The following is a 22,729-nucleotide window of genomic DNA, read 5'->3' as shown; positions in this document are numbered from 1 at the left end:
GACTGATGGGAAAACTGAATAAAGCAGAAAAAATGGTACAAGTAGGCTGTATGTTTTGTCACGTTCATATCCATGTTAAGAAAAAAATGCTGCATGACATCCATTTTTGTCACTTGGAGCACACTGTACAGTATGGGTAATATAATAAGCACAATTTCTTTATTCCATGATTGATGAAGATGCAGACTTAGTAATGGAATTAGAAATCATGTCATCGAGCATACCATCTGGGCAGACCCATTTTTCAAACAGACAGTTATAGGCTGTAAACACAGTTCTGCTGACTTTAATTACATGGCAGCAAAGTGAATGATCCATGAAATAAAGATTTCCTCTTTAGAAATATTCATGGTTCTAAGAGAAATCAGATGAAAGGTTAGCTGTGTAAAATCAGTTGCTTAGCAATGGAAGCTTTCCAAAAGGAAATTCAGCTTGCCTTCCCTACATATCTTCACTTTCGATTAGCTGAACAGAGAGGTACTTTATAGCATTCTGAACACAGGCAGCTTCCTAGCAGGCATTGAAGGATATGAATTTCAAAACATGGCTAGACGAAACAAAATTAAAGCAGAAACAGAACTGAAAACTAAAAGAATGGGAAAATTGCCCTTTTGATTATAATGTCTGCCTCGAGGGCTAATAAATGGAAAATATTTTTTAATTAAATATTCCCACCAAAGCCTTCAGAAATTTGTACATGTGAAAAATAAGGTCTTCTCAGTCTGCCACCCAAGTATTTCACACACCATACTGTACAATTCCCCACAGGTCAGGCTTTGAAAGAAAGGAATCCTGAAGCTCCTGAAGTGAATGGACCTTTCCTATCGGCCAGCATCTCCCAAATGTATTATTCAGCATATTTAACTTAACTGTCCATTTCCTGATACGATTGTCAATTGTAACATCTGTAGACCTGCAGAAAATGTGTAAATCTAAAGCATGAAAAAATAAGTGTGTTTGAACCCCGGAGAAAAAATACTGCCGTGAAAGTACAGTACATAGTTTTAAGTCAGCTACATTTTAGCATTTTGTGAGGTGCTGTACTGCTGTAATTAATGGAGTTTATTATGATTGGCTGGATGGATAATTAGTTCCCTTTAATTCCCTCACTCAATCACCTGCTCCCCACAAAAAAAATAAGAGACCTGACTTCCCACCATTCACTGCAACATGCCATGAACCTGATCTTCACCATCCTGGCTGCAGTCCCTTTGCTCAATTGGGGGTTTCAGAGTCCTTATGGCCAGGACGTCATTCCTCAAACTTTCCTCAATCAATAACTCCATGGGGCATCTCATAATCTCCTTGAGCCATGTAACTCGAAACCTGTACTGATTGGGGAAAAAAAACAAGTGCAATTAGCAAATTGTGTATTTTACACATACAGTAGTTGAAACCTGAGCAACATCAGTAAGAACTACTCTAAACATGTGCATAATTCCTGTAAGAGCAACTCTAATGAATCTAGCCTCACTTTAAAATGTTGTATTTTGAAGTATCTACCTCAACTCTAACTGTATAGGTTTAATAAATCCGTATTATAAGGTGTTAGATTTTTGTTTTCAGAAGGAGAAGAAAAATAAAATGAAAATAAAAGAAATATACCCAGAGGTTATTAAAATACAACGAATGATATTGGTTTCAATACTCCTTTTTTGTCTTATAAAAAGTCTTGTCTTGAGTTTCTGTAAATATATATGTGTAGAATTCCAAGGGGGGCAGACGCCATAAATAATGTTATTTATACCCGCACCAAAGAATTACAGTAAGTAAGGTCATCTACTAATTCATATTAACTGAAGCTATCTAGAACAAAAACAAATTGTTTTCAATTGTTTCACACACAAATGAAAAATACAGAATTGTTCAATTTAAAGTGCTTTAATATTGCCCATTATATTCACATCAATATAGCAAAGTTGAAAATCTGAAGACATAAGCCGAAATCATTTACAGTCATACAGTTTAATTGACAACATGAAACACATCTCCATTAACTCCTTATGTAGATGACCATAAACTTATCACCAGTGAAGCAAGAGTGCCAGATCTAAAAAGCGTGAAACACAATATTGTGAAGAAATTAAATCTGACATTTCAGGAATAACTTTAGGGGTTAAATGGAAAAATGGGTCTGAATATGAAATTTGTAACTACTGTACTATGTCACAGCTCGACTTTTCTGAAAATTCTACAAAATGCGATTTCTAACTGCTGGTTTGTGGTTATATTTGCATGTGAGTCCACCGCACTAATATGAACTTCATAATACAGTTCAGGCATTGGAAAATGCCAGAAAAAGAATGTCATTCTGAAGAGTGGTCATTCAATCTTCAGTCACGATGGCAGAAAACACTACAACTGATCCGATGCAAAAAAAAAGTCCCTTTTAAAGAGAAAAGTACTCACCATGCTGCACACAATTGACAAAACACTGACATTAACTGCTTTGAATTCTTATGCATCTAATTTCACACACATGTGAAAATCCAGCAACATTGAAATTGTGCATGGACAAAGTTCAGAACTTTGAATATCTCCTTTGACTTATTTTACATTATTCTATTTATTGTACATAAATGATTTTTGGACAATAAGGACAACAAGCTCAATCACTCCTTTTCATTTGAAGTTAGCTCCACTTTGGAAAACAGGTTATTGAAATGACAGTTTTGTCAAATGGTTATTATTATAACGGCCTTCCCTTTGTCTTGTCCTGAGGCATGAAGCTTGTATGCATGCTCAGAGTTCTCACTAATCTTTATACTGTACTTCATATTCCATTTCTTGTGATTCATTACTTTTGCACAATGGATTTCTAACACAAGCTATTTTGTAGAGAATGAGAAGGAGACAATGAAGGATAAATCATCAATGTGCATTTCCATAAATAATTCTAACAGAGAAAAAAAGAGCACAACCACTTAAAGGGGTTGTGAACCACTGAGTAAGTACTGTTTTTTTTATTCTGTTGATGCTTTTACACAGGTTTGTCAACAGTTACAGTATATACTTTGTATGGTATGTTTACCAGAAGGTATAACAGAAACATTTGAAGTCATTCTATACATGCCTAGAACCATTTCCATTACACATAGCTTTCAATGAAGTTGGAAATAAAAGCTAACAAACCCCTTTGCCAAGAAAATAAAATATTTATTTTATTACTACTTTATATGCATAACAGGTACTAAATATGTAATCTTACATTGGTTAATGGTAGCAGCAAAATGGGTTTAATTTAAATAAACATTTATACCCTTGACAAACTATACACTATACAGTACATTATAACATACTGCAAAGGTAGATAGGGCAGTGTTTAAAACCTGTTGATATCAAAAGGGTGAATCACAAAAAAGACCCACAGTCAATCCTGTTCTTTGTGAGGATTAAAATATATTATTGATCATCATCTTTCATTTCATATTCTTACATTAAATATTTTGGACAGATTTTGTGGAAATAGTCAGTTTTGACAGTTTTAAATCTAAATCAGTTCCTTTAGCAGACAGCTTTCTTTGGTTAATGGAATTTAATCACTCTGCGGACTTTAGAAGAAAATTGGAAAAAGACATGAAAAAGTACTCTGATGTGTTTCAGGAAAGACACAATTTTCCAAGTTTATCTCTCTGGACGTAACGTGGAATTTTGCCTTTTTTGTTCTGTACTGAATCTTATGCTTATGATGATCACCGTCATATAATGATACTGAAAGCTCTTTCCATTTTTGTTAACGGCTCAAACATTATGGCAAGAACTGGAAGATATTTTTTATTACCGAGTTTAAAATTCCAGATTCACTCTTAATTTGCATCAGGTATATAGTAATTAAGTCTTGGTTTCATCATTCATCAGATCATAGTCTCAGTTGATTTAGATTCTGCATGACCTTTAGAAACATACAAAAGAGAACCCCCCCAAAAATTAAAACAAATAATATTTCCAATTGAAAATAAAACTTCAAGGACAAAGCTGAAGGTAAATGTTTTAGACAAACTTTCATTGAACAATTCTGTTTCTGTAAGGGAAAACAACTCAAATGTGAATGCTTCTCCACAGTATTGTCATTTAATGACACACAAGATCATATATTCACATTAAATAGCATAAATATAACACAATTAGGACAAGCAGACGTTACTTCTGTGCTAAAAGTAAAAAGAAAAACAAAACACTGGAACTGGAAAAGGCACCAGAACATTGTGTTTTTCTTCTTTTTGATTACTTTTCACTGTGAAATCAACCTCTGCTTACTCCCTTACAGCTCACATGCTGGTGCGTCTCTCCACTTCATCTTTTTTCACAAAAATAGCACACTTGGTAATGAAATGAAAAGTCCAGGTTTCCAATTTCCAAGATTTGATTAAAATGTCTTATACTTGTAGGCGAGTCATTGTATTTTATAATTTGGCTTAGCTTTTAAAGAAAATTTCCATCCACAGCTTTCTAAGTATCTTGAACATTTAGTGTATGTATATTATGGTGTCTGCTATTGAAAAAGAAAATCAGTCTATTTTAATCAAACTACTTTATCTTTATACAGTATATTTGCTTTTTCTAAGAATATACAATACCAAGAGCAACAGTGACGACCAGAAAATATACATTGACAATCCAAAGTGCCAGTATAAACAAGACCAGTGTTTTTTCATAAAACTCATAGTTCAGATGCTGCATTTACACTAACTGAAGGTATTTGAAGGATAACGCTAATATATAAGGATAAAGGCTGGGCATGCAATGTGTAAATTACAATACAAGATCAGCTTTACAACTCAGTCACAGGACAATTAGAAAAAAACACATACACATTTTTAAGGATGAAATTAAGGCCACACATTCTTAATCTATTTTTTTTCCCCAAATATTAGGACTGCTATCGTTAACATGTAGAAATAGCTGCCATTTGTGGTGAGATCTCAATTGACTTATACCATATATCTTCCTCCGACAAACCTTCTTCTAAGTTAATACTTTCAGCTAGACAATGGATATAGTATTTACAATATCTGGTAAGTATGTTAGGTTTATTCGAGAAAAGGTACAGTATCCTGGTTCACAGTCTAGTATATTTAATACTCTGTGACATACACATCAGTTCCATGACCAGAGGGCCTTTAAAGACAGTATGGTTGCAGTTTGGGTTCAAATCTGGGAGTTTTAATTGGATTTTTATCTACCCATATCATGCCAGGTTTGATGAATGCTTTAGTTTGCCCTCTAGGATGTACAGTAGGATCACCTAGGATTGAGCTCGGGCATCATCATATTATTCCACTTGGATAATCTACACTACCATCCACAAGCAGAGCAAAAAAAAAACTGTCAAGTGTCCATGTCAATCACGACTGACACTCATCAGCAGCTCTTTTGTGGGTGAGTGATAAGAGAATTGTCAAGAAACAACTTGAGGCCTTATACACACACAGTCATCCCTGATTTGGTACGAATCTGTGGTACTGAGCAATATCTCTGTAAGATTACTACAAGCCTTAGAGCCAAAGTAAAAGGTACTGATCTTTATTTCACTACCTGTGTGGCAAGGTTGCACTGTTGTACTTATAAAAATGTTATGTTCATGTGTAATGGAAGGTTAGGGATGTTTTTCAAATATGTTCTGAAAATTAATATAGAATTTGAGCCAATATCCTCCTCTTGCATCCCAATGTAATTAATAATTACTTCTAATTTTTAAGACATTATAAAAGTGAATTTCCAATTTTACTGTGAATAACCTTAACTTCAGTTTACTGGTAAAAGTTAAAAATAATGTACTTTGGGAAAAATAAGCCGTATTTTAAATGAGAGGGCAATATGTGGGAAAATTAAGTCATTGTCACACACAGGCTGTTTAAGATGTCTCATTTAAGCAGGGAAACTATAGTTATCACACAAATTTTAAGGAACAATATAGCTAATATACATTTGCTAATGGCTTTACTGCAGTCAGTTTTACTCATCATAAGTAGAAGCACAGAAGAAATAAGAAAACATGAATTATTTGTAAACATTAATGATTAATCTATGAGTTAAGACTTTCATATACAGTATTTAAAGAATAGAGGAACTCACAAACTTTTTCAAGGCTAGAAAGCCAAGAATAGCCTATACAACAGTTTCAAAAAGGGCTTTTAATTAAGTCCCAAGAAGTACTGAGAGAAATCCAGAAACTGAGCTCCCAAGACACTGCAAATTAGCTTGGGAAGCATCAGCCTCAGCTTCGTACAAGTTGCAAATTAAAAGCAAAAATTATTTTGCAAGAAGCCTTCAGTGCTCAATTGTGTGATACTCCCATGGAAGGAGACAGCAGTTTTTGCTTTCAACCTGCTTATATACAAAGTTAACCTTAACATTTAGTTAACAGAAGTAAACAAACCTTCTCTGCAACCTGGGCAGAAAAAACCTTGCCAACAATGACATTCAAGGTAAAAGAATAAAAGACAAACTAAGTACTGCTTTGATAACTGTTACAGACAATTCAAACTATATTTTTCTGCAGGCATCCAGCCCATTATAAATTAATTTACAACGGCGTGGGCAATTGGTACAGATAAGAAACAAAGACCTGTTTATCTACTGCTGCTTGGCTTCATGCCATTTATTTTATTCTAGTTTATTAAATTGTGAGGATTTATTGTGTCCAATTTCTATTACACATCTACAGTAATTTTGATCTAAGTTCTTGCATTTATGCTTTGCTCTTTTTTTGCCATGATATTTTTGTATTTTTCTTTGTTCTGAATATACAATAAAAAACAATTTCTCTGTGTAATAATATTTGGACATAGTTAGTTCTCAGTACATTCTTTCCATTCTTTAAAAAGTATAAGAAAACCTGCAATGACTACCTAATATTAAATTCAGAATTTTTTCACCTTTTTAAAATGTTTTTGAAAATGAGAAAATATGACTATTAAACAATAATATATTATAAATCGTAATAATAAACAGAATCGTGCAATCATTTTAAATAAGAACTATGATCAGCAGTATGCTTTCAAGTTTGCTCTCAATCCAAAGCATGATATTAAGGTAATTCATTTTTCAAATACCATTCTCAGTCATAAAGTATAATGTTAACTGTTGCTAATGCAATATTATTTAGAGCAGTAGCAGTAATAAGAATTAAATAATTTGATGTGCTGCAAAGTAACAATGCACTTCTAATGCATTGTTACCTTACAATGTTAACACAAACCATCTCTGTAATGAATGCTTGTCTATAAACGTTATAGTCTATAAATGAAAATAAATAATTTATTTTGTAGTTCAACAGTGTAGTCACATTTCTTCAAAATTCTTCTGTTTTTGCCGTAACCCTCAACAGGGGAGTAAACTGAAATGAAAATGTTTTTTCCTTAAAAATAGCTAAAGGGTAATGTGTACATTCTATAGCCATATTTAGAAAATTGTGTTAAAATGGTCTTTGATCCATGAAGGAAGAGATACAAAACATTCTGCATTAACAATGTGATTTGGTATAAAGCTGTTTTCACAGGAAAAGGTAACTTCTAAGCTGGACTATATATAAAAACAGACATTTCATTCATTTTTAGCACAGCAAGTTGTTTCTTGACCTAAACATGTGGCACAAGGAGATACATAAACATATGATTTGCCTAAATAAATAAAACTTATTAAAAGTGCCAGTTTAAATAACTAAATAAACCCAATAATGTATTTCAAACAAGAGTAATAAAAGTACCAACTCCTAACCTAATTCTGATGGTTTTGCTACATTACAACATCTTTAAATGCAGAAAGTTGTATAAAGACCACAAAATATCTGTAGAATAAGGAATAATCATATTATTGCTTTTCAGATTCGTAAATGCTAGTTATATTGTACTCTGTACTAAATATCAAGTAACAGTAAATTACTAAAAATATTATTTTGTCAGGAGGGAATTAAATTGGCCCAGATTTATATCTACCCCTGTTACGCCTGAAACTTCTTTCAAAGAGCAAAATCTCTTTTTAAAGACTTCAAAAAACATTGAGGAGCTACAGAGAGATGTTTAGAATTATATATCATCTTTCCGCATTTTGGACAATATTCAACAGGAATTTGAAACCAGCTATTTGAAGACAGTAACTTGGAATTTGCTCTGCTTCACTGGATACCGGAATTAATGAATTGCCCACAGAGGTGACATTCACAGATATTTACAGAGAAGTATTTGGCAAAAATATTATCAAGATAAGCCTCTCTTAAGGCCAGCTCTTCCAATCGACTCCACATGTTTTGCAGCTACTGCAGATTCATGCAATTGTTCCAGTCAATTGTGCAAGACAGCTAAAATGACAGCCTTCTCTTTTTCCCCCCCTTCAACCTCCGTTTCTTAAAAAATCGGAAAAACAAGAGACAGACATTCAAAAGACGGAGAGAACACACTAAAGTAGATGTGCTGCACAAAACTGGTTTGCATACTTTTGTTGTAAAACTTTGTGGTGTTTTAAACAAACTGCACTGGGGTCAGCTTTCATTGGCGGCGAATAAAACTGAAGGAAGAAGATCTTCTTCTCGCATGCAGTGTTTGGTATGAAGATTTGTTCTTGTACCCAGTATGTGCCAGGGACAATCCGGTTTAATTTACAGAACACGTAGCTGAAAACTGGCAGTGCTGGAGGTCATGGACATTTCTCTTTGGAGCCGTCTTAGATGCGCATGTGAAGAGATTGCTGTGTGGTACCTCCCAGCGCTGGACGAGGTTCGATCCCGTGCGATTTCATGAAGGAAAGCAACTGTTCGGGGATTTCAGCGAGCACGTCCTTGGCCAGCCTAGCCATGCTTAGAACTTGGTTTCCAGAGCGGTCAATGTAATCTCGGAATGGCACGAACTAGGAGCAAATCAAGAGAAGTTTTAATTTTTTAGACGCTATCAAAAGGCTCTCCCAAAGGGATACTGTACATACTAAAAGCTGTGCAAAGAAAACGACAGCTGTGCCAATGCAAGTTTCATTAAAGCTGACGTAGCTACAAAAAGAATGTGGAATGAATCAAGGCATCAAGTAGAAACAAATACAAATTAAGAAAAGAACACATCATAACACATTTTAAACAGCATTTATATCTAACTGACAATTTAAAACTGATTTGTGTTGTGTTTGTGAACATAAATTATGTCATAAATCTGACATTCATTCTCTACGCTAACATTATATTAGGTAGCATTTAGAAAATCATGTTAGTAAAATGCAGAACAAACCAGATTATCATTGCCTTTCTGTTTTTTGAAACTCCAAATTGCTATGCAGTATTTTGCTCTTCCATTTTAGCCATTATGGAATTGTTCCCCTTAAAGTCCCAGTATTCATTCAAACTTTATACATGTAATCAGGCAACACCTAATCATAGGCAAATCTAATCCCAGTGTTACTCTTTTAGAATAATAATAAGGAAGGGAGAGCACTGTTACTGATTGCTATAAATGGCAGCTTTAGAAGCAGCAGTTACCAAAAATGACATCTTTATTACAAAGGCTGAGAGAGGGATTAAGTTAATGGCTACGCTCACAACAGAAGACTTAAAATCACTTCGAATTGTCCTGTAATGAAATGCAGCTAGAGCATGCAGAGTTACAAAAAATGTTTAGAAGCACGCAAGGTGCTTCTTTACCTGGACAATGTCTCTTTCTGCAAACTGTCCTCTTGATGAGACCCTCACCTCATCACCATCAAGCTCTTCCATGGCTGTGTAAGGATAAAAATAATCAGAGTATGCTTGCGATAAGAGACGAGGGCCTCAAACTGAACCTTCCACAAAATTAGTATCATAAGTTTAGATCAATGACTAGGACTTGCTTCTTTACTTACAAAGTGGTGGGTGGACCAGAACAAACTGCCTGGTCATGTTGCTTAAGTTTATTCTATTGGATCACTCAAAAAATGGAAAGAGGAGATTCTAAGGTCTATTATCTACCGATAACAATATGAGTAAAGAAGAGCCTCAAGACGAAAACAGCCTCTTCTCAGTTGTAGCCTTTCATCCATCAATTTTTTAACTGCTTGATCCAATTAAGGGTTTTGGAGGAGCTGGAACCTATCCTGGCAAGGAATGGGCAAAAGGCAGGATACACCCTGGACGGGACACCAGTCCATCACACGGCAGACACACAGACACAAGCACACACACTCATACACTCACACCAGGGCCAATTTTTCCATTGGTTCTAATGCAGTAGATTCTGAAGCCGCTGACAAGCTTCTGAATCTACTGCATCAGAACCAACAATTACTGGTCGAATCTTTGTTTCTCTTCACTCCTGTGCACCAAAGCGATGGATTGAGATTATTGCATGTGCTGGATGACAATCATACATTTGAAGAGAACTTGTTGAACATGAATATATGATTATGTATTGGTTCAGAACAAACCTGCAATATAAAAAGTGCTGTCTGACCTCTACATTTATTGTCCCTTCACAACAATCACATGAAAACCAAAATATGCCTATAAACTACTATAAGGCCCAATGACACAATAGTACCGTCCTTTTAATGGAAGCAATAATGTTATATACAGAGTCACTTGACAGTTCTACTATACAGTAAGTAAACCCTTGCATGTAATGCTCTGACACCATTTACATTCATCCATTTATTTTCTAACAGCTTTATTCAATGCAGGATCGCAGGAGACCCGGAGCCTATCCTAGCAAGTAAGGGGATGTAGACTTTGGACAGGTAGTCAGTACTTTTTATACTTTTTTATTTTTAACAATTTTCCAGCATAGTAGTCCCTGCACAGAATCGGTAGCAATCTAGACAACACAGAGGTCCATACCTCAGTCAATGGTTCTTTTATCATGGGAAGGTGTCAGTATTGAGGATTTTTTTAGGAAAAAAATCCAGGATTTGTTTAAAGTGAAATACCTTGTTTGATTGCTTAATGCTTCTGCACTAAAATCATTTAGGTGCCACAGAATCCATCAGACATTGTGTCATGCAATAACATGAAATCCTTTTTACTTCAAAAGGAAGTAGCTACATCCAGACAACGTAAAACAGATCATATCAACTACTATGACATCGTTGTGAATCAATTCGATAATGGTTTCATTGACACAAGTGTCAGCTTTCAATCTAAACAACTTTTTTTTAATAATCACTCAGCCTTTTTAAATTTACAATGTCTAAAATGATTGAATTTAAAAATGACAGCTTTAATTTTAGTTGCTTTGTATTCCAAGATTGTAACTATTGATTTACCTTCTCGCAAATTGATCTGAAAAATTCTGTGCTCACTAAATTATGATTATGCAGCTGAGATTATATATACCTTGGTTTCATTAGGCCCCCTCCTTTTCTGTGTACCTTAATTTATATTCTCTGCAAAGAGGTTTTCCAACTCAGAGCTGAGGAAGTACTCAAAGTACTAGAAAGCAGACTTTATTCATGCGTTCTCATAAAAAATAAAGCAACTGATAAATAAACAATTAAAGGAAAATTTGTTCAAGCACATCTGAAAAACATCTATTTTATCTAAATTTACTGCATCTCACCTAGCTACCCACCTGAACTATCTATTTTATCTATTTCATTTACTGCTACTGACAGCTATTTCATACATTCCTATTTTCCAAAATACATTGCAAGCAAATCCTGATGATGGATATACAGTAATTTCAGTACAGTGAAAGTAATTTTAATTATCTTGTAACTGGTTTTAGGGATTTGAATTGCCAAAAAAACATACAGACTGTTTTTTCCCCTAAATGGCCATTGTCTGCAAATATTATCCATAAGAAATTTACAAGGACTATTATAAAACACTACTTCCAGTGCAATTATATTACTTAGGTCTGTAATCAACAAATATTTTTATTCTTTTCATAAGTGGGACAAACTTAAAACGGTTTCTAGAGAATCTTCCATTAATAAAACACAATTTGTCGGCTAAACATAGGAAACAAAGCAACAAAACTGGAGACGTCTATACAGTAGCAACAACATAAATGAATAGAATTTGTGCAAGCCAAGCCCTCATTAATTTAATGAGGTTTTTCTTAAGCATATTCTGTCAGGCTATAAGATGTAGGAATCGATTTCGACAGTGCTTTGGAAAATACTGTGGCACAGCAGATGGCTTCAGAACAAGGGCAGGAAGGGTACAGACATTTTGACCTCAAGGGACTGGATATACAAAACCAAACATCTGTTGCCAGACAGAAGGTTCCCTAGACCTCCTATGTGAGTCTTACTAAGAGCCACACTCTCCCTCCCTCACTGTTAAGCACGGCAGAGAACCGACCAGGCTTATAAATTGTTAGCCACAGGCTGCAAGACATCAGTAGCATAGCAACCAGAGGTGTCACTGAAAAAAACCTTCTTGTTATCTGTTTTTCAAATAGGTCCAGTTTAGTCAACTAGATGGCACCAGAGGTTAATTCAACAGTCTTTCAGGACTTTTAGCTTCAGATTTAAGATGGTTTCAGAATAAAATAGTTTACAGTGGTGTCCATTCATTCATTTTCAGTCCGCTTTTTCTCATGAGGGTCATGTATTCTGAATAGTGTCAGTTTCTACAATTATAGGGTAACTACTTTGCCACAATTCATTACCCTCTTCGGATTAGAAATGACTGAGTGCGATTTCAGATTAAGGTATCTTGCATGTAAGGGTTTTTATACAGAGCTTACATAGAGGACCTGTTCTATTCAAACCGCAAAAATAGTGGGACACTTTCATATTTATAAGTTGTTTTATATATAGATATATTGTTTTTCATGGTAATCTCATACTGCACATAGAATAATATCTTGGGGCTAGTCAAGTTAACCTTCCATAAATATATATCACATGTTCTATGTGTTGGAATTCTATATTTCTAATCTGGCTCCATCATGATTCCTAAAAAATCAGAAATATATTGATAATAGCAATAAGCAAGTCTAAATTACTGTTTAACTGTCACCAAACATTTTCTACAGTACTCTTCAATTTAACAATCTTAGTAGATCAAAGAGTATAATCACATCATAACATTTTTAGAATTAGACGCTTTCTAATCTCTAACTCATTCTAATGTATGCTTTTTTGTTATTTTATCAGGGTGTATAAGTCTGAAGGGCACTGTGTATCACAGAATATTAACTGATGTTCCATAGAAAATCATATTCTTGTGCACAATAAATCAGTAGCTCACTGTGCAAATACTGTTATTTACTTTTCTTAATAGTGAGCAGATAAGTATGTTGATTAAGAACCGTTCCTTGGCATACTTTTATGAAGTCACAAGCAATGTAACTTTTGATATCTGCATAGAGCCGATTAAGAATGTGTATAAATAGCCAAGGAAAAAGCCATGATTGTAGTTAATGAAGCAGCTGCAAGAAAACCAAGATTGCTTGGTTGCTATGGGCATGACTGAAGGCAGACTGTCTATGAGAAGAGTTGCCTGAAGAATGTTCCACTTAAAACAATAGAGTTGTCCACAGAACTCCAAAGACAGCCTTTTGAATGGATCCTGAGTTTCATTATGTTCCGTAATAAGTGATTTTTTTAAAGAAGTTATTAATTATTGGTGTTGTACCCAATTTTTTAAAATTTGAAATTCAATTCCAGACTCATGCATTTGTGTTTCAAACTGTAGCCAAGATAAACTGTGCAGAATACCAGCAGGAGTCCAAATAATCAGTAATCAGCTTGTGCAATACAGCAGACACCACTCGTAAAGGGAGGCAAATTTATTTTTAAGACCGAAAAAAATAAAAGCTAACCATGCTTATTCAGAGTTTGCCCTATGACTTTGCAAAAGTAATTATCCGAAACTCTGCAGCATCTGCAGGAGCAAAATTTATTTTCAGATGCGACTCTTGGCATTGTTGGCTGATCAAAGATTCTGCTCCAGCATCAGTCCGTGTAAACTAAAGATAGTTACAAATTTAAACAAGCAGACTCTACATAATAGGTCCCTCTGAGATTCATGCTCTTCTTAGGCAAGCATAATGTGGTCCATTTTGAATTTTGTTTTACTGGGCTACTTGGCAGAATCACCCAATGCAGGAGTTAAAACTTAAAATTTACACCAAATAATTAAAAAGCCAGAAACAATTGGATATAATACAAACCCAATATGACTGGCTTTTTAAAAAACAAGGAAAGGAAAAAATTGTCTGAATTTGCACTGTAAATGTACTAGATACCATCTGTTCTAAATAGGCTCATTATTACAAAAATCGTAACAAGTATAGAAAATGACTGCAATTAGACAGTTATAGGTTTAATATTTTACTGTAATTTGTGCTATTTGTTTCTTATTGCTTTCCTACTTTTCTGAGGTCTTTAGGATTTTTGAAGATATAATATATACTGCGTACAAAAACGTACAAACTATATAAAGCATAAGCATGTAATTCAACTCATTACGAGCAGTAAATGTCAAAATGTAAAAAACAGGTACCTAGATTAATTTATTTTCCTATATAAAGGATGAAACCAAAAATGTAAACTTAAAGAGACTGGGTGATGAGTAAGATACACTTCGGTCACACTTAATTGCATGAATTAGTAGCATGGTCAGATTTTTTGTACTTTAAAACATGTTTAATTATATCCCCTTTCCTTTGGTATATGAGTTTCCATTATTTGTGGGTTTTTGCATTTGTTCTGCTTAGAAAAAATAAAATGCCAAAAAACACAGCTTGCCACAGGGATACAGGAGTAAAACGTGTGGCTGAAATTTACTGAATAAATCCCTCAAATACAGCTACTGTATATACACAAGAAGGACAATGGTTTAGGGCCTCAGCACTTTCCACTTGCTTTTGCAGAAACAAGCAGTTTTCTTAAGCGCCTTGGAGAGATACCACAAAACCTCTACAGCACCTTGGACAGAGGTTTCAGAACCTATCAAACATGCAATAATAAAACCTGGATATCTCCAGCTTCAACTCCAGAAGATATCCCAGTTTCAAAAGATCACTCCTTGTGCAACCAGTGATAGTTTGCATGCATTCAGGATATTCTGCCATGCACAGACACTAGAGCACAGCTTTGAATGGATTTTCATAGAAAACCTTTCAAGAAGGACTTGATAACACAAACTGCTCAGACTTTCACAACTCCACTGAACATTCATGCTACAATTCCAGCATTCAATAATACCACGCTCAGTGCATGAAAGAGCCCACATGGAAAATAAGACCAAGGACCTGAACTTATAAACACCTGACACATCAGGATGAAGAACCAAATTATCCCTGTATTATCCAGTGTATCCACTGACTTCCTGTTTGATTCAGGACTTATTTCAAAGTCCTGCTTATCTTTTTTAAAGCACTACTGTACATGACTGTGGACCCACATGCCTAAAAGACATATTCCTATTTGTGACCTAAGAGAACACAATGCAGTTAAGCTAAATGTCACAAAGATGCAGAGGAAAAAAAGTGCAAGTGGTTGAATATTTGCATTTATGGTCCCTAGAATATATATATAGAACTAGAATATGATCTGCTACCATTTATGAGGGATATGTATTAAAAAGCAAGATTAAGAACACACTTACAGTATGTGTAGTTTGTATTTATGCATGTGTTTTTTAGGGGACTGATTTAAAAATGTTTTTAAAATGTGTTTTTATTTTTGAGTCTCATTTTTTATATCTGTTTTTGTTTCTCAACTGTTGGCCTTTATACTCCTGAAAACTGCAATCTAAAATAAAGACTGACAGATTTATTGATGAATAGAGAAAGGCAGCTGGGACATTTGAATTTATGTTTGCACAAGACTATGGATCACAATACGGAGGTATTAAAATCTTTATATATAAATGTAGCAGATGAAGTATAAGGATAAATAAAGAAACATTCAACTAGACTAATAAAAAGTTCACATTTGCCAAAACAGTTAGAGAATTTAATTTCTCGCAGCTCTTAAAATTAATCAGCTTGTATTTCTAAATCATTATTTAAAAATGTAAAAGAGGTCTCTGATCTATATCTAGTCAAGACTGAATATACTGTAACTTTGTTCATGTTATATTACATAGAACTAAGATATAGCTGTTAAATTTATACATAAATTTAATACGATTTTGAACTACATTTAGAGTATCTACTTTCAACTGAAGCTTAACATTTAGGCTCTAAAGATTCTACAATGTGTGACAAACTATTCCCCTCAATTGCTTAACACAAGATAAAATGCACCAGTATGACATCAGATACAGCCACTGTAACTCATGGAATTCTCAACACATTCATGTTGAGATTCCTTTTTATTTCCACAGAGTTTTCAATTAGCTAAACCAAAAATATGCACATAGAGTGCTACTCTATGTATGTATCAAACTGCAGTATGTCCAAAATTCAGTAGCCAGAATCCTGACCAGGTCTAGTGCAAGTGTTCACATTACTCCAATCCTGGAGTCCTTGCACTGGCTTCCGGTCAAATTCCGCGTAGACTTTAAAATTCTCACGCTCACCTATAAGGCTCTGCATGGCTTGGCACCTCAATACCTGTCTGAACTATTATCGCCCTGCTCCCCACCTCGCAACCGCCGCTCTTCAAATTCTGCCCTCCTTACTGTCCCCCAAGCCCGTCTACATTGTATGGGTGACAGGGCCTTCTCCTGTTATGCCCACAAGCTCTGAAACTCTTTGCCCAAGGATATCAGAGAGTCACCCTCTCTAAACTCCTTCAAATCCAGACTCAAAACCCTCTTCTTCAGAAAAGACTTTACTTAACTGGTTCTATTCTTCACCCCTCTGCTCTTCTTAATACCACCTTCCACGGTCTCCTCTATTGTTATTGTTGTATTGTTGTAATTGTAACTGTGTCTTATCTTGTGTATTCTTCTTATTTATTGTTGTATTCTTCTTATTTATTGTTATTGTCATCCTGTAAAGCGCTTTGAGAAGCCACCTTTAAAGGCACTATATAAAATAAAGTTTATTATTATTATATTACTATTTTAAGGAAGCCCATAGTATGTGTATTTAAGTAATGTAAGTGGTTAAAAATTAAGAGCTCATAAACTAATATGTGCTCTTTCCTTTAACTTCTATTAATTCTACTTGAGTAGGAAACTTGAGTTTGTTTAGATGTGCAAAATGAAAATGTCAGGAAGCAAAAAAATAATATAAATGATCAAGAGAAATGAATAATAGGACATTTAAGCAATACAGTGGCTATCAAAAGTATTAACCCCCTTGGACTTTTTCACAATTTATTGGGTTACAGTATATTATGTATGTACAAGACTGTTATGTTATATGTACATAACCTTCATTTCTTAAAGTAATTATAGACTTTCTTTTTTTCTTGATTGCTGAGCAAATTTTGCCATGTTCATTCAGGAATTACAAACTTTTGCCCATGCTCCCTATATTTATAGTAATCGTGGACCCTCACCTGTTTACCAATAACTAGTGAAAGAAGGTAAATGAGGTAACATGCTAGTTACCTGTGAGAACATCTAAAAAAGACTTTTAAACTTATTTTAGTGTTCTAACACCATGTTATACACATTTCTGACTTTTAACTAACCTGGGCTTCAGACTGAAATCTGCTTGCTTTGGGTGTTCATTTTATTAAAAAAGAAAAATTAACATTTTCAATGCAGTTCACTTATGTTTATAAGTACACACATCACGCAATTAAATATTAAGTGTTTATAGCCATGTTTATACAGTTTAAACAACAGATACCATGAAAAACCTGGTTTCAAGCAGGTGTACTCAAACTTTTGACTGGTACTGTATATAAGGCATTGACAAAGTTAACTGGCAAGTGTATCGTGCAAACTCAGTATTGTGAAGCACTGACATTTGGTATACAAGCAAATAGTATGTTGTGAACACATTCTCCTGAGCACCAACAGTACACACAAGAGGATGCTAGATCTATTACCTCTTGTGTGTCAATGACTTGTATGTATGGAGAAACCAACTGTCATTGTACTGTAGGTGGCAATGGGTTCTACACAGTCTCACTGGCACTGTATGCGAACAAAATTCTTACATTTTTGGTTTGTTACCTACTCGACAATTTTTTTACCTGCTCTTATTTAAGCATTGATTTTAGACACAATAGGCCTGAAGATGCCTCCCAGTGTAATCGACTCACCATCAAACTCTGCTGGACCAACACCCACAATGATAATGGACATTGGCAGACTTGATGCCTGCAATGAATCAAACAAAACTGATGAGGAGATAAAAACATTATTACCTTTGTATCACAAATTACAAGGATTTCCACTATAATTGTTATTATATCCTTATTATTATAGGGATGTTAAAGGATATTCAACTAGATTTTAACTAAAACTTACAGGCAAAACGTTTCATAAACCTGTTCCTCAAATTCCCATTATACAAGGCAAAACAATAATGAAATGCTATCTCAAGAAACATCCAGAATGTTAAGATTGTATATTGTTTTCTGTAGACACTATCTAAATTCATTTGTTATTCATTTGAGCCCACAACTGCCAACTGCACTTTGTGAGAAATAGAGCTCTAAAGAATAAATCAGACATTTTGTCACCTTTAATCTGATAGTGCATTTAACATTAACAAGTCAACCAGTCACTCAAAACTAAAAAAGCACTGGAGATAATTTCCTTTCAGCAGTAATCATTGAAATCAATAGTCACACCTCCACAATGTGCACCACTGTTAACCATAATTGCTAACAGCAATGAGAAACCTAATTGAAAATGTGAAAATAATTGTGTAACACAGTTTAAACAAATCCAGTGATAGAGCCCCTGAGAGTACTGTCAAAACTAACATACCTAGCAGAAATAATGCAACGTGCAAAATAAAAGACCTTTATCGTCTGTGTTAACTTGGCACTCTGATTAATTACCCTGTGACATTTTACTGACCTAATGTGATTTATCTTTCAGACCTGTGACTACAAAAAGCACAGACTATATTATTCATAATATAATTAAAATGCAGCAGCTGGTATCACTTTCTGTTTAGCAGAGATTAGACTCTGGGCCATTCCTGATCTGCTAAATGCTGAACTTTCATTGGAACATAAATGGCTAAAACCCTTTTTTTGGCAAGAAAAGCTGGCAATACATTTCAGTCACCATTAGGAATTTTTATCCTGTTTAATTTCTCACCTGATAAGTTTTTATGCTTTTGTCTGATCTTTTAGTATTTACAGTGAGTAACATTTAACATTGTTGTTTCACAAGTTTTATGTTTCATTATTTAAGGGTCTACTGTATTTAAACGTGGCGTATAATTATTATTTCTGAACCTTAGGTTTATGATTGATTAATAAATCATTTGTTTACATTATGTTGCCTATTTTTTTTCCTTATTTTGAACTAGAACTATTTCACATGCAACCTGGCAAGACTCCCAATATGCTGAACTTAATTACCTATTTGAACCCGTAGTTAAACTAATAAATTGCTTGATTAGAACATTGGCAAGATTTTTTTTACTTGCAGGTTTGATCATTTATTGTACTTATGGAGTGCAATAATTAAAGGTTGGCCTTCTATCACGTTTAAAAACTAAACACAATGAAATAGTTTACATTAATCTGACTACTACGCCATTTAAGGATTCAATTGTGTAACAGATCCTGGATGGAACAAAAACTAGCAGGTGGTGTGTGGGTCTCCAGTTTGGGGAACTCCTGCAATAGGGATCAGAATGATAACTCCAATACTTGCATGCTCTGAAGCAATGTGTGACTCTATTGCAGTTGTGCATCGGATACCCACTTGTCATAATTATACCTCATTATTAGAAGAGACTGCTGCACTTTTTTTCACTTAGACCTTTGGTTTCCAGTCCTGGTCCTGGTGACCCACATGCCTGTTCGTCTTTGCTCCAGCCGAGCCCTCTGTTACAGAGTCAAACCCTTCATTGACCTAATAGTAATAATATTAATTTGAATTGTTTGTTCCCCCAAACGTGTGACTAGGAACAAAATACAAAAAAACAGCAGGTGTGTAGGTCACCAGGATCAAAACACGAAACCACTGACCTAGACTTTCTACAGGTCAGATTCATAGGCCTTGCTTGATCAGCCACCTCAATTTTGACTGAAAACCATGCTGGTCAGATCATTTTAATTAACCATCTGATTTAGAGCGAGAATCTTGCAGGTCTAATTGGAGGACGGTGTTTTACAAATGTTAAAGGAATTATGAGTAATATCAAAGTTGTCTTCATATTCTCCTCCAGGCAGGGAAGGCACGTGCTCTCTTGTGCAGTTAACCTTTTTCATGCAGCTTGACAAATACAGTAGCTCGGCATTAAACGGAAATCCAAATCTCCCAACTCACGTTAACAATAGCTTCCTTCGTCTGGACCATGTCAGAGATTACACCATCGGTGATTATCAAAAGAACAAAATACTGGGAGCCATCTGTTATATCAGCAGCTGACCTGCAATGGGTGACAACAACACAATCATATAAAAATGTATCGCCAAAGACTATTTTAAGTTTTTATCCGAATGCTGAAAGTTGAAAGATAAATCTGAAATTGAACAATTTCCATGTTTTTTTTCTTTTCTTCATAATTAGGATTAGTCCTTCTCACTTATTTTCCTTTGACCTACCCACCTGTTGCTTCATCTTTGGATAAAAAAACTTTTTACGTTTAAACTACATTCAATTTCCATCTCTCCTGCTGTGAAATTTAAATGTGCTCTTTATTGACAAAGATAAAGATTTAAAGAAAAAGAATATCCAATTACTGTTTAATATAAATCTTACAAACCTGTTCATGTGATTACCAAGTTTCACCACCTCTCCTTTATATTCTTTTATTTCACTAATGTGTTTTTATTGGCTCAACACAAGCCAGTAAGGTGGACAAATTTCTTGTTTCATGACCCAAACATTGCACACAGAGAAAAACAGGCAACATTAAAGAAACATGCAAAAAAGTACTTTGGTTCCACTTGATACCACTATATTTCTAAACAACAGATGTATAATAAGTCATTAGACATTTTAGCACAAGAAATGTTGTTATGGATGAGCGTTTCAATACTGTTTTCCGCCTCCTTTAACACACAGTGCCGATCATGGTGACTTGAAGTTTATATGAACTTTCTGATGAGAAACTACCACAAGGGACTGAAAAGCAGAGGTTTACATTTATGCATCTTCAACATAATTACGAGCTACAAATAAATGTGAAATTTCCATATTTAAGAAATGTACAGTATGTAGTATTCTCCCCTTGATTGAATGGGATCTCTCTGTGCTCTCCCGTTTCCTCCCACTGTTTAGATTCAATGAATACACAATAGTGTGTGTGTGTTCCCTGCGATGGACTGCAATTCTGTCCAGGGTGTAGTCCTGTCTTGCGCCCTCAGCCTGCCAGGTCACTGCAACCCTCTAAAGAGAGCGTTTCTGAAAATGTGTGGATGGATGTTATTATTTTACAGATGTGCCAAGGATACATTCAGTAATCTTTATCACAACTAGTCTTGATGAATATCTGCATTATTCTTTGCCAAATGAAGTATAATTATGGAACATCAATGGGATCTATAAATTTGGAGGCTAATTTATACTGTATATACAGATGCTGTAGATATTTTAACCCTCTTTCCATTTGTATGCCTTTCAACACTGCTGCCTAGTGCTTAATGATTTGTAAGCTACAGCTTTTGGTGGAGGTGTGTTTGGTGGGGTCACAGCAGCCACAGCCATGAGTAATTGTTTAAATTACCAGTAACAGGCCTACACAGTGTGAAATATGTTGAGCAGTAACTGTAAAAAAGTGCCTTGAACAGTGCAGAGATGCCTAATTATCAAATGGGAGCGATGTAACAGGAATGTGTATTTGAGAATGTTATACTTTGCTTCTTGTATTAGAACATAAGAAAGGTTACAAACAGAAAGAGTACATTTAGACCATCTAGCTTGTTTGATAGTAGCTAATTGATCCAAGAGTCTCATCCAGCCATTCCTTGAAAGTGGTCAGGGTAATGTGTTCAGCCCACAGTACATGGCTGAGCTGCTTGTTCTATACTCCCAAAACTATCTGGGTAAAGAAGTGTCTTTAGTTCTTGGTTTTCTATGTTGTTTCCATTCCTATCCTCTGGCATGCTTTGTCGCCTTCAGAAATGGGATTTGAGGGTCAACACTTTAACGCTATGATCTGTGATACTTCAAGCTGCCGATCAATGCACAGTGACCCATTCTGACCTTCCACCCGTCTCACTCTCATCACCCATCCCGGCTCTTCTCCTGAGTTAAGACTCTTGTTACGCCTTACTTTACTAATAGACTAGGTGTACCAGCAGTGAAGGAAATGAGCTTATTTCCTTCCCATTTTAATACTCTGCCTGACACTCACCGACAGGCTCACAGTACTGCACTGTACGTTATTCCATGCAGGTTTCTTAAGCTCCTTCCTTTGGGATGAGAAGAATAATAGAGGCCTGAGATTTCTAAATCAATAAATATGATCCCCAGAGGACACAAACGCAACTCTATATACATTATTAGAATCTGCACTTTCAGCTCTTTTTATAATTCTGAAAGCAGCCTTTTTTCACCAGGAATGGAAATCGTGCCCCTAAAGTTCAATTTCATTGTTTCCTAAACGGGATTGATTCTAACGACTGAGTTAAAGTGTGTTAGTTCACTTTTTAACATTAAAGCTAACAAAATGGTAATTACTGAATTACTGAGAATTACTGAAATGATAACTTCATTTTTAACCTTTTCACTCAACTATATTTTACAGTTGTGGGGATACTGTATTTCTGTAGCTTGTAGTCT

The 22,729-nt window shown here is 35.0% G+C and overlaps 1 protein-coding gene across 1 annotated transcript in view; it reads right to left on the bottom strand.

The window, feature by feature from the left end:
* Positions 1-7,308: 7,308 nt before the first annotated feature.
* The window catches only part of cpne9 (copine family member 9), a 119,417-nt gene continuing 103,996 nt past the window's right edge, over positions 7,309-22,729 (bottom strand). The window contains exons 15-18 of the mRNA XM_088915805.1: positions 20,270-20,372; positions 18,076-18,133; positions 9,623-9,696; positions 7,309-8,844 (exon numbers count right to left, since the gene is read on the bottom strand). Coding sequence (XP_088771931.1) covers positions 8,662-8,844; positions 9,623-9,696; positions 18,076-18,133; positions 20,270-20,372 — 418 coding nt within the window. The 3' untranslated portion in view covers positions 7,309-8,661. The remainder of the gene's footprint in view (positions 8,845-9,622; positions 9,697-18,075; positions 18,134-20,269; positions 20,373-22,729) is intronic.

Source organism: Atractosteus spatula, chromosome 5 (assembly GCF_055471065.1).
Source record: "Atractosteus spatula isolate fAtrSpa1 chromosome 5, fAtrSpa1.hap1, whole genome shotgun sequence".
Classification (NCBI taxonomy): domain Eukaryota; kingdom Metazoa; phylum Chordata; class Actinopteri; order Semionotiformes; family Lepisosteidae; genus Atractosteus; species Atractosteus spatula.
This window is presented reverse-complemented; position numbering and strand designations above follow the sequence as displayed.